The sequence below is a fragment of the Esox lucius genome, chromosome 22 (assembly GCF_011004845.1).
Source record: "Esox lucius isolate fEsoLuc1 chromosome 22, fEsoLuc1.pri, whole genome shotgun sequence".
NCBI classification, from domain to species: domain Eukaryota; kingdom Metazoa; phylum Chordata; class Actinopteri; order Esociformes; family Esocidae; genus Esox; species Esox lucius.
In genome coordinates, this window is record NC_047590.1 from 12,669,573 (window position 1) to 12,681,720 (window position 12,148).

Here is a 12,148-nt window from a genome sequence, read left to right on the forward strand (position 1 = left end):
TCCTACAGCTTGAGAATCTGACAGTAATTCCACTGGAATTTTACTATGTTGTTGATTGCCATAACATTTGTCAGAGCAGATTTGCATTGCAAAGAGAAAATATATAAACCAAGTGTGTATGTCTGTGACTTTGGTTTTATCATAAGTCTCCACAAAGTCTATAAAACCTTATCATTCTGTCCTCACAATACAGAGAATAAAGAGCAAGAAAACCCAAGCAGAGTGGAACAGGAATTGGTGAATGTAGGTTTGTATGAGCTTTAAGTGGATAGTTACCACAAAATAGAGCTGGAATCACTGCACTGGTGTTAAGGTACAACTTTGACCACATTCGTCATTAGATTTTAACCACATTACAGCCAGAAGAGGACTGGTGACCCCTCTGTGCCAGGGTCCTCTCTAGGTTTCTTCCTAAAATTTGGCCTTCTTAGGGAGTTTTTCCTAGCCACTGAAATTCAACACTACTGTTGTTTGCTCCTTGGGGTTTAAGACGGGGTGTCTCTGTAAAAGCACTTTGTGACAACTACTGTTGTAAAAAGGGCTTTATAAATACATTTGATTGATGGATTGATTGATTTAGTAGCTCTAACAGTTAATGTAACTGATTGATTCCTAAATGTTAAATATATATTATACTGTATTATCAGTGAAGGAGTGTTTCATGCAATGCATCTGATTAGCAAAACCTTGAATTTCTTATCAGCTGAAGTGAATGGATTCAACAACGCTGAAGAATCTAATGGTAAGAACCTTGGTATTGTATGTGGCATTTCATTGTTGTTGATTACCTGTAGGAAAATACATAAACCAGGAAATCCCTCTACTGTTTTGTTGTAGCTTTCAGCTTGTTTGTGAAGGGAGGCTAGGGTGTGTACATGTATTCCTATTGAAAGTGTTAAACCCATGCAAATCTGGTGGGGTGAGAACATTTTGCCAGTCCTCATGTGTACGAACAGGTCCTGTGTAGCTTAGTTGGTAAATCATGTTGGTTTCAATGCTCTCACTAATGTTGGTCGCTTTGGATTATAGCTAATGTTTTACATTTCAACTTCAAGGTCTCTGATTAAATCTATGTTGTGTTTGCCTGCAGAACAAACCAAAGTCATTTTCGATGACAAGCTGTAGATTATCCAGTATTTCCGGATGGTAAGTTGCCAAATGATGCTTGGACAAGTCCCAAATGTTAGTGCCAAGTTTCAAGCTGTTATCATGCCCAGGTATCCTTTTGGTCCAAGGAATGCTCTCTCAAAATGTTCTGGTGTTCTATTTATTCTTAGGAGGTCATGAGCCCATGGATCACTCCTCAAAACTACCTGGTCTGACTGCTCACTGCTGTCCTTGTCCAAAGTCCTCATGTTTTTGCTGATCTATTGACTCCTGCTGCCACTGGCAACAGCCCACCTGGACGTCCTTGTCCACCTGGTTGTGCAGCTGATCTGGATTCTGTCTAAAGACTCTGGATGCAGCCAATCTGCATTTATTCACCTGCTGGTCATATGAATATTCGACTCACAGCCATAAGAAGACTGGCCACCCATCAGAGTCTGGTTCCTCTCTTATTTGAATTAGTAAAACATCTTATTTCCTCTTGCTTTCTGTCAGCTGGCCAGTTAGTGCTGTTAGCATTTCAGTTGGTTACGTCACTCACTAAGTGACCTTGAAGTAGTTGTTGTATTTGCTCCATAAGGGCCTCGGCAGTTACAATTGTGATGAGAGGATCACTGGTTCGAGCCCCGCATGGGACAGTCGGAGATTGGAGGATGCAATGCTGTTACACACAGGCCACTAATGTAAACTGAACCGGGTTTGGGCAGATAAAGCAATCCTTTTCCAGTGTTGGTGATCACGTCAAGTTGAGCTGCTTCTTTTATGCTGATAGGAGTGGAACTGTAAGGTTGTGTTCTGAAATAGCACATCCATAATAATGAAGGTTGTGTGTCGTTCTGCACACCACTGTTGTATTGCACTGTTATTATTCATGCGCCTGTTTGTGACCAGCCTGTTAGCTTGCATGATTCTTACCATTCTTATTCAACCTCATCAATAAGCTGTGAAAGCAAGAATAAGCTTTTGTATGTAAGACAAGCATTATCTTCTGTTTATTTGCAAAGCACAGCAGATGTGGAGAAAAGTGTGGGCTTTGAGAACTGTATCCAATACTTTCTTGGGCACTGCTTGGTGAGGCAAATATGTCAGTTAATTGATAACCATGTACCATTTCATGATTAATTCATCAGTCTTGGTGTACTCAATAAACCAGTATTACTCGGTAATCAGAATTACTCAAACATTCCCACACACACACACTCAAGTACACACTCCAGGTGAAAGCCGACAACCTACAGTGTGGAGAACAAGTATTTGATACACTGCCGATTTTGCAGGTTTTCCCACTTACAAAGCATGTAGAAGTCTGTAATTTTTATCATAGGTACTCTTCAACTGTGAGTGACGGAATCTAAAAGAAAAATCTACAAGACCACATTGTATGATTTTTAAGTAATTAATTAGCATTTTATTGCATGACATAAGTATTTGATACATCAGAAAAGCAGAACTTAATTTGGTACAGAAACCTTTGTTTGCAATTACAGAGATCATTTGTATCCTGTAGTTCTTGACCAGGTTTGCACACACTGCAGCAGGGATTTTGGCCCATTCCTCCATACAGACCTTCTCCAGATCCTTCAGGTTTCGGGGCTGTTGCTGGGCAATATGGACATTCAGCTCCCTCCAAAGATTTTCTATTGGGTTCAGGTCTGGAGACTGGTTAGGCCACTCCAGGACCTTGAGAGGCTTCTTACAGAGCCACTCCTTAGTGGCCCTGACTGTGTGTTTCGGGTTGTTGTCATGCTGGAAGACACAGCCACGGCCCGTCTTCAATGCTCTTACTGAGGGAAAGAGGTTGTTGGCCAAGATCTCGCGATACATGGCCCTATCTGTCTTCCCCTCAATACGGTACAGTCGTCCTGTCACCTTTGCAGAAAAGCATCCCCAAAGAATGATGTTTCCACAATGTTTCCACATTTCCTCCATGCTTCACGGTTGGGATGGTGTTCTTGGAGTTGTACTCATCCTTCTTCTTCCTCCAAACACGGCGAGTGGAGTTTAGACCAAAAAGCTCTATTTTTGTCTCATCAGACCACATGACCTTTCATTCCTCCTCTGGATCATCCAGATGGTCACTGGCAAACTTCAGACACGCCTGTACATGCACTGGCTTGAGCAGGGGGACTTTGCGTGCGCTGCAGGATTATAATCCATGACGCCATAATGTGTTACCAATGGTTTTCTTTGAGACTGTGGTCCCAGCTCTCTTCAGGTCATTGACCAGGTCCTGCCATGTAGTTCTGGGCTGATCCCTCACCTTCCTCATGATCATTGATGCCCCACGAGGTGAGATCTTGCATTGAGCCCCAGACAGAGGGAGATTGACCTTCATCTTGAACTTCTTCCATTTTCTAATAATTGCGCCAACAGTTGTTGCCTTCTCACCAAGCTGCTTGCCTGTTGTCCTGTAGCCCATCCCTGCCTTGTGCAGGTCTACAATTTTATCCCTGATGTCCTTACACAGCTCTCTGGTCTTGGCCATTGTGGAGAGGTTGGAGTCTGTTTGATTGAGTGTGTGGACAGGTGTCTTTTATACAGGTAACAAGTTCAAACAGGTGCAGTTAATACAGGTAAGAATGGAGAACAGGAGGGCTTCTTAAAGAAAAACTAACAGGTCTGTGAGAACCGTAATTCTTACTGGTTGGTAGGTGATCAAATACTTGTCATGCGATAAAATGCAAATTAATTATTTAAAAATCATACAATGTGATTTTCTGGATTTTTGTTTTAGATTCCGTCTCTCACATGAAAATTACAGACCTCTACATGCTTTGTAAGTGGAAAACCTGCAAAATCGGCAGTGTATCAAATACTTGTTCTCTCCACTGTATTTCAAAGCTTACTGTGACTGTGCCCCTTGATTTTTCACTACAGTCTCCTGAACATATCCTAAAATACATTCACTGCATATAGAATATTTTCTTCTGCATGAGTTGGTATGTATTTCATATCAATTGTGTTACACTGTGGCCAATGGTATGAGTGGAGTAAAATCCCAGCAACAATTGTGCCCCTTGATTTTCTGGCATATTCTGACAATATACATTCTCCTGAACATTTCCTACAATACATTCACTGCGGCGTATAGAATCGTTTTTGCTGTATAGGGCAATATGTATCCCATGTTCAGTATATTATAGTGTATTGCATTGGGGGCTAAACAGGGTGTGGAAAATATTGTGTTGCTGGATGTAGCACACCATTCCATATGATTAGTCAGGTTTGTCTTACTCTACACACTCTCCTGAACATTTCCTACAATGCTTTCACTGTGGCACATGTGTTTTGAGCTGAGGCAATATGTATTCCACAAATCTCTTTTATGTTGAAATTTTCCACATTTTTGTGACCCGGAAGTGTCACAAAAATGTTCCTCACAAGACGCTGATAGTAGCATCATGAGGAGAAATATAAGGTGGCTTCTGTAACTTTGCTGATTTATGACCCTGGTGGGCGGGGCTTCATGTTCAATTTGACAGGTGGACGGGACTTCCGGTTTGGTAGGTGGGACTGTTGGGTGGGACTTCCTGTGTGACGTATGGACTTCCTGTATGAAGTGTGTTAGGGTGGATCTTCCGGGATGACGTATGCATGTCCGGTGATTTTGTAATTTCTGATTGCATTGTTGTGTTCATGTTTGATGTATTACAATGATTGATAAACACCCCAAACAAGTGTTATAACAGTAACGAGATTTTTGATGCTTAACAAATGGGTCTTAGGGTTCCGGAATGTTAAGTTCCCAGGCAATTAATAGGCGTTACATCAGCAGCAGGATGTTTGATGTTTAACAAAACGGTGCCAGCGTTCAGCAATGCATTTTATGTTCCGATAAGTGTTACAACAGATATCTTACAATGATTGGGTGTTCACCTGTCATGTTTTGCAATGCTTTTATAGCAGAGCAATTATTCAATCTTGTTTTTTGTGAAAGATATAAAGAGTGTGTCGGGACTTTGGTGAGTTTGGTGAGTTTCAGCCCATTTTTTATTTTAACATGAAATGGGCCCTAAGATCAGATCTGCCCATTGTAATGGTCCCTAAAATACCCATTAGTACAAACTATAGTATATGCAGGTTGATAAACATCCCATATTTCCCACAAGGTTTGTAATCCACCATAGTACTTCAGTAAACACACATCACATGAACAATGCTATCATTCTGTAGGAACAAACTACGCCTGGGTCAACCAGACATTATGACTAGGTTGATTGTATTGTGGTTGGGTTTAAAATATTGTAAAAAAAAATTATTTGCATGTCTGAGCAATGATGATTTGTGAAATCAAAATGGGTATTTTAAGTCAGCATTCACTTTTGAGTTGCATTATATGGCAAATGTTACAAAGTTACCCAGAAGGTTGAGTTTAAATTTGCCCTGAACATCAGTGATTCATATGTTATTTCAGGTCAAAAAAACGTTTGTAAGTGCGTCTTCTTAAAACGTACAAGCATTAACGCAAGATTGTTTTCTTCACATTGGTAGAAATGTTTAACAGGGAACGATGCTTACAAACTGTAGTATATGTGAGTTTGAGAATACCTGTTTGTGTTTGTGTTTTCCCTCTTGCCTGGCAACAATACAAACCTGGCTTCTCCCTGGTTTACATCTGAGCTCTGTGCCATGAATCAGAAGGGCCGCCAGCTTGAACGTCGAACCAGAACTGGCCTAACTGTTCATGCTGAAGCCTATATTCTTCACCTCTCCTTGTACAGAGATGCTCTTCATGCTGCCAGAACCTCTTTCATCTCCAACACCATCAAAACCTCCAACACAAACTCCCAGACTTTGTTCTCCACTATCAGCAAATTCCTCCTACAACACAGTGAGCCCTCTAACACCATCCACTGTGCTCGTGAACTATTTTCTTCAGTTCTTCAAGGACAAGATTACTCACATTAATGCTTCCTTGGCTAACCCATCTCCCCCAGTTCCTTCTTCCACTGTCAACCACCTACTCTCCCCTGTTTTACAAACCCTCCTGAGCAGCTTCACCCTAGTCAACTCACCATTTATCACAAAACATATTTTATCTTCAAAAACAACTACCTGCTCCCTGGATCCCCTTCCTGACACTCATTAAGGCCTGCTTTCCTGCTCTCTGTCCTTACATCACTCAAATAGTCAATCTTTCTCTCCACCATGGCATCGTCCCCTCCAGCTTTAAACATGCTGTTGTCACACCCATCCTAAAGAAACCTGGCCTGGACACTACCAACTTCAATAACTTCCACCCCATCTCCAACCTCCCCTTCCTTGCGAAAACCCTGGAAAGGACTGTTGCCACCCAACTTCAATGCCACCTCCTCAATAACTGTCAGTTTGAGCCTTTTCAATCTGGCTTCCGACCACTTCACAGTACTGAAACTGCCCTCCTCAAAGTTGTTAATGACCTTCTTGTCTCTGCTGATGCTGGCACCCTCAACATCCTTATCCTGCTTGACCTGAGTTCTGCCTTCAACACAGTCAATCACCAGATCCTCCTCACCAGGCTCAAAGCCTTGGGTGTTGAGGGAGCCGTACTTTCCTGGCTACACTCATACCTCAACAACCGTACTCACAATATTTCAGTCCATGGTCTTAATTCTGACTCAGCTGTAGTCACACAAGGTGTCCCCCAGGGTTCCGTTCTTGGGCCCCTGCTCTTTATCATCTACATCCAACCCCTTGATCAGATCCTCTTGTCACCTTAAACTGGACTTCCACTGCTATGCCGATGACACTCAGAACTACCTCAGCACTAAATCCCTCACCAACCCTCCTCTGTCTCATATTGAAACTTACCTGGCAACAATAAAACCTGGCTACAGCAGAACTTCCTCAAGCTTAAAGGTGACAAAACTGAACTTCTACTGCTTGGTACAAAATCCACACTAACCAAAGCCGGCACCTTCACCCTCACTATTGATGACTGTTGTATCTCTATCCCCTCATGCACACAACCTCTGTGTCATACTGGACTCCTCACTCAGCTTCCAACAACACATAAAACAGACAATCAAATCCTCATTCTTCCACTTCCGCAATATTGCCAAGTTACAGTCTTCCCTGTACCGCACTGATGCTGACACCCACATTCATTCATTTCTGCCCGTCTTGACTATTGCAATTCTCTCCATTCTGGCAATAACCTTTCATTTCTTTGTAAAGTACAACTAGTTAAAAATTCAGCTGTAAGACTTCTCACACACTCAAAAACCTGGCAGCACATCACCCCCACAGGCTCCCAAACTCTAAACACATTGACTTCTCTTCTCACGTATAAAGCCCTTCACCAGCTTGCTCCACACTATCTCTTGGACCTTATTCCCATATACCATACACCGCACCATGACAGTCTGTTTTTTATCTCTTGTTTAGGGTGAGTGGAATTGAAAACAGCCTTGTTTGGAAAACACATTTTTGAACCTTCTAACCTTGTTAAGTAGACTTAACATTATTAATCGTCAGCTTTAAATATCTGTCTACGCTTGGTCTTCTGTAAACCCTCTTTGTTTTTATTTCAGACCAAGTAACCAGCATCAGTGTCAGTTGACCTGCACAGTGGTGATCTTACACATCCTGAACGGCTACTTTTGGTCTAAGTCTAATTATTTACAGACATTTTCAGCATTGTACTAAAATGTTATTAACATTACGACAATATGCATACAGCTGAATCTTTGTACTCTATATATATCAATCAGCAGTGTGGGGACCCTGTGAAGATGGAGACTACATCACCATAATGGTTTCAGTTATGGACCTTGTGGCTGCACAGCATCAGGGGATTTTTGTTGCATTGTTCCTCCATTACACAATGCTTGAATGCTGAAGGTAATACATACAGCTCCGGAAAACATTAAGGGACAACAGGAACAGAAGCTTTCAATTTGCAGTGGTCTCTTAATTTTAAAAGTTCTGTTCCTCACTCAAAACCTTCCTTTTTGACTTTTTTGGAAAGGAAAGAAAAAGGTGCAGTGGTCTGTTAATTTTTTCCGGCACTGTATTTACAGTCAACTCATCAAAACTGTGATGTATGTAAATATGTTTGAGACAGAATATTATTTTAACTTGTAGATGGATCATAATTTTAAGTGGATCGTACACCAATTTATGTTATTATAACTGAAATGAAACATGGATCTTAAAAAAACTAAGTGTGAAGCTAGAGAAATGGCAAGAGATAATACTAACTCCAGACCAGACACGGAACAACCATCAACATCTATACATAATCAACAGAACACACCCCAAAATACAAATGAACCGGCCAATACTTTATTACACAAAAATCTGGACTATTCCACAGATACTAAGTTTGTTATCAGAGGTTAGATTTTTTACATGATCTAGTTGACCCCCTACAAATTCTCTGACGCAGATTCATTGCAATGACCCAGATGATTTTGAAAGGTAAAGATCTTTAGCACAATGTGGTGTTAATACAACGTAATGAGTTTGACAATGTGGAATTACGACAGTGGATACATTTCCAAAATACTGGTGAAGTTGGTGATTTTGGCACATTCTATGCACTCATTATGGAAGGCTTGGATTATTTGATTGTTAGAGCCAGTGGTGTCGTTAGGCCTGGGCGTCTGGGGCTATAGCCCCATATCTTTAATGAATAGGCCCGGATCTCAAATTGACCAAAAAAAATTCTGAAATAGCCCATGTTCTATGCATCTATAATTCCGATCGCACATTATGACAATGTAGATGTGTAGGCCACTAGCATGTACATTGAAATGGACAGATAGTACAGGGTTTTGTACTATCTGTCCGGGGTTTTGTATCTTAGAGACTAGCTTATAATGTTTTTGTAAATCATTAATATAAAAAGACACAGCATCTTTATAACTCAGACCTCTTGTCATTAGATAGAGAAATAACGCACAATGTTGTCCACACGTGGTTGAAATCATGTCCTGGACTTGTTTTGAACATTATTCCACATTCTCACAGGTTTGCAGAAATGCACTGATGGCTGATGTCATAAAACCTTCCAACACCATTATCTGTGATGTAAATAGCCAGCAGGTGCTCCCCAGGGTGATTGCTCGGGTGCGTATTAACAATAATCATTGATGCAACATCTTGGACTGGTCCACTACGTAGTTCATAGAATGACAGCACACCATAGAAATCCTAGACTAAAGGTTAAAATTGCTTCACCACACTGGTCAACTCTGCGGTATTCATTTACACGCCATTTGGTTATTGTTTCCTAATACTAGTCAACCATGACTTGTCTCCTGTTCAACACTTCGATAATGGAGTCAAAAATTTTATAAACAACCAAATTAAATGTGTGGGGCAGTGGTTGTCTCATCTCACGTCGTACATTCCCTGACTCGATCAAGGATAGGTGCTGCCCGCATTCCTCATTCGGTGCGCAGTTGAATGCATAGCCATGTAAGAAGTCAGACCTGTCAATAAGTGTTGGTCCTTTAAGTGTTTTCCTGAAGCTAAGGCCAATTGGTAAAATTCATGCATTGCTGACCCCACTGTGTAATCTGTTTGGAACGGTATGCTAGGAAATTGCTGACCGTCCACATACATAGCCTTAAACTACAAATTATAGTGTTTGAAATTAAATAGATTTTTTGTGTAACTTCCTGTAAAACTGTCATTGTTCACCAATCCAACGACAATGCATTTTGGCAGGGGTCCTAAAAATAAGTTTTCCTGGTTACAAATGTGACCCCCCCCACCGGTAAACGAAATGTCTTCATACACACTCAATTGGGTACTTGGCAGTGGTTGAGATTAGCGCTTGAGCGTGTTCAAGTTTCATGGCTGATGATACAGCCACTTTCTTGACAAAGAGGGACGCAGATAATATATGCAAACTATGATGCATCCACTGCTCCCATAAGGCAGAACTCCTAACCGTTATGTCAACGCAGTTTAACATGAGTTTCTCTTGAGAGAAGTTATCACTATGAACAGGGCCGATCATTTCAAATGTTGTACTATCCGCTGAATAGACAGCCCTTATTGGGAGTCCATCATTCTCTCCTCCATGTGACCTGCGGTATCCTTGAAAAACAAACCAGTTGACAATTGTGTCTTTAATCACATTCATAATTCAGAATGCTCTCTATAACAGCTCTGTAGGGTTATGTGTTGCTACTCTGGCTAATTAAACGATCACCCAAGGAAACGTCCATTTGTGAAAATAGGGTGGGTATCGGGTAGTTGATAGCCCCAACACGTGCTCCGGCATCAATATTAGTTCCGTCCGGTTCAGTGAGTTTTTTTGCGTAGGTACAACAAAGTATTGTTTAGGTCAACGTAGTCTTCGCCATTTCCTGTAATAAAAAACTCCAGAGGAGCTGCCTCTGATATTGCAGATAGGGTTGGTGTTTCAATATATAATTTTTCTCAATAGATGTCTGTGTGAAAGCAACTATGAATAAATCCAACTCTGTTTTCATACATTCACCAGACATATGGTGTAGGAGTGCCATCTTTCTAAAATATGTTCTTAATCAACCTTGCGGTGCTCCCTTTGAGTGTCCTCTGAGCTGTATGTTTTCTTTTAACCGTGGCTCTTGTTTTTGTCTCATTCTTGCGTTTTTTTCTCTTTGGTAGGCTCCTCCTACCAGATGGTCTCTTTCTAACACCTTGAGTCATAACTGTCAATCCTGATCCATCAGGACCATAAAATTGCTGACAACAATTCCAACTATATTCTTTGCTGCATTTTTCAAATGTGGTTTTGCTATTGAGGACCCACACTTCAACAAAGGTATTGTGTTGAGATAAATAAAGTTTAAATAATGCTGATTTAATAACCATGTATTTCTGTGTTTCTGTTTTATTAAATTGTATGCCGCAGCCAGGTTAGGAAAATATGATTGAATACAATAACTATCAAGGTTTAAAACTCCATCATGCTGTTGTAATTCTCACACCTTGTCTCTGTGAAGAATGGGTCAAGACAGCGTTTTGTCTCACACTCACTCACACTCAATCTGACTTTTCACCTGTCTTATTGAGAGAGATAGGATTAAAATCCAACATTAACATGCAGAAAAAACCGCCTCCTATATAGCAGGAAGCAGGAAGAAACCCCCTGATGTCCTAGACTAGGTTAATTCCTGTAACCTTGTAAAGATTTCACATCTGTATGCAAGAATCTGTTATTCTGTAACCGAAAATGACCCCAAGGGGGCAGAGTTTAGAGCATGTCCTTCCTCATTGGACAGCAAAGAAACCAATGAGATTCGTCCAACATGTCACCATGTCAACGAAGAGCTGGTTTTTACTCACAAGAGTGAAAAGTAACAGCCCCTGGGGCTAGAGGAATAAAGCCAGTAGAGAAACAGGGATCTGGGCGAATAGATGTGGAGACTTAAGGGTTAAAATAACTATTTACAGGCCCGCTGAACATTTGACATATTTGGCACATCAACATTACACATATTATTGACTGACAATTATGACTAACCAAATCAAATTGTTGATCTTATTGTGTTCGACAGAGGCTGTGTTCTCCATAATCGGTAAGACAGGTTTTTATTACGAGTAACCGAACTATTGACGTACGCGGTGAATCTTTCACCCGAATGTCTGTTAGCTAACTAGTGTGCTTTTTACTTGTAATCATTGTGTTTCTATACGAAATCGCAGAACAAAAGTCGAAAACATTTATAGCGGCATTATGTAAAACCAAAGGTTATTATATTGTACAGATAACTTCCTACATTTATTTACTCTATCCTATCCTATATGGGAAATCTGTGTAGATACTTTTCACCTTTTCACCATCAGAATGTAAGGATCCATTCCCACTACAGAGGTCCGGGGGCACATTCTGTAACAAGTGGGAAGCTCAGAAAGTTTATGTCACTTTCAATACCAATGGAGAAACATATTTGTATCTTTCAAATGAAGTGTTACCCTGATTTCTAACATGGATACTTTAATTTATGAAATGTTTTTTGCAGAGAATGTTCATCGTGAATTGGGAGGCGAAGTTGTGTTGATGCCGGTCTCTGTGACTAACCTCCCCTCATCAATCCTATGGAGGCTGGGGCAGAACAAG

General features: G+C 40.8%; 1 protein-coding gene across 8 annotated transcripts in view; it reads left to right on the top strand.

Moving 5' to 3' along the window:
* Positions 1-12,148, top strand: part of LOC105008668 (carcinoembryonic antigen-related cell adhesion molecule 5) — an 86,765-nt gene that overhangs the window by 24,207 nt on the left and 50,410 nt on the right. The window contains exons 10-13 of one of the 8 annotated variants that reach the window (XM_034289633.1): positions 194-247; positions 704-742; positions 1,091-1,146; positions 1,278-2,286. The exons of 6 other annotated variants lie outside the window; for them this stretch is intronic. In XM_034289633.1, the coding sequence (XP_034145524.1) occupies positions 194-247; positions 704-742; positions 1,091-1,125 (128 nt within the window). In that variant the 3' untranslated portion in view covers positions 1,126-1,146; positions 1,278-2,286. Of the gene's footprint in view, positions 1-193; positions 248-703; positions 743-1,090; positions 1,149-1,277; positions 2,287-12,148 lie in introns of those variants that run through there. One more of the 8 variants, XM_034289636.1, reaches the window with a different exon arrangement.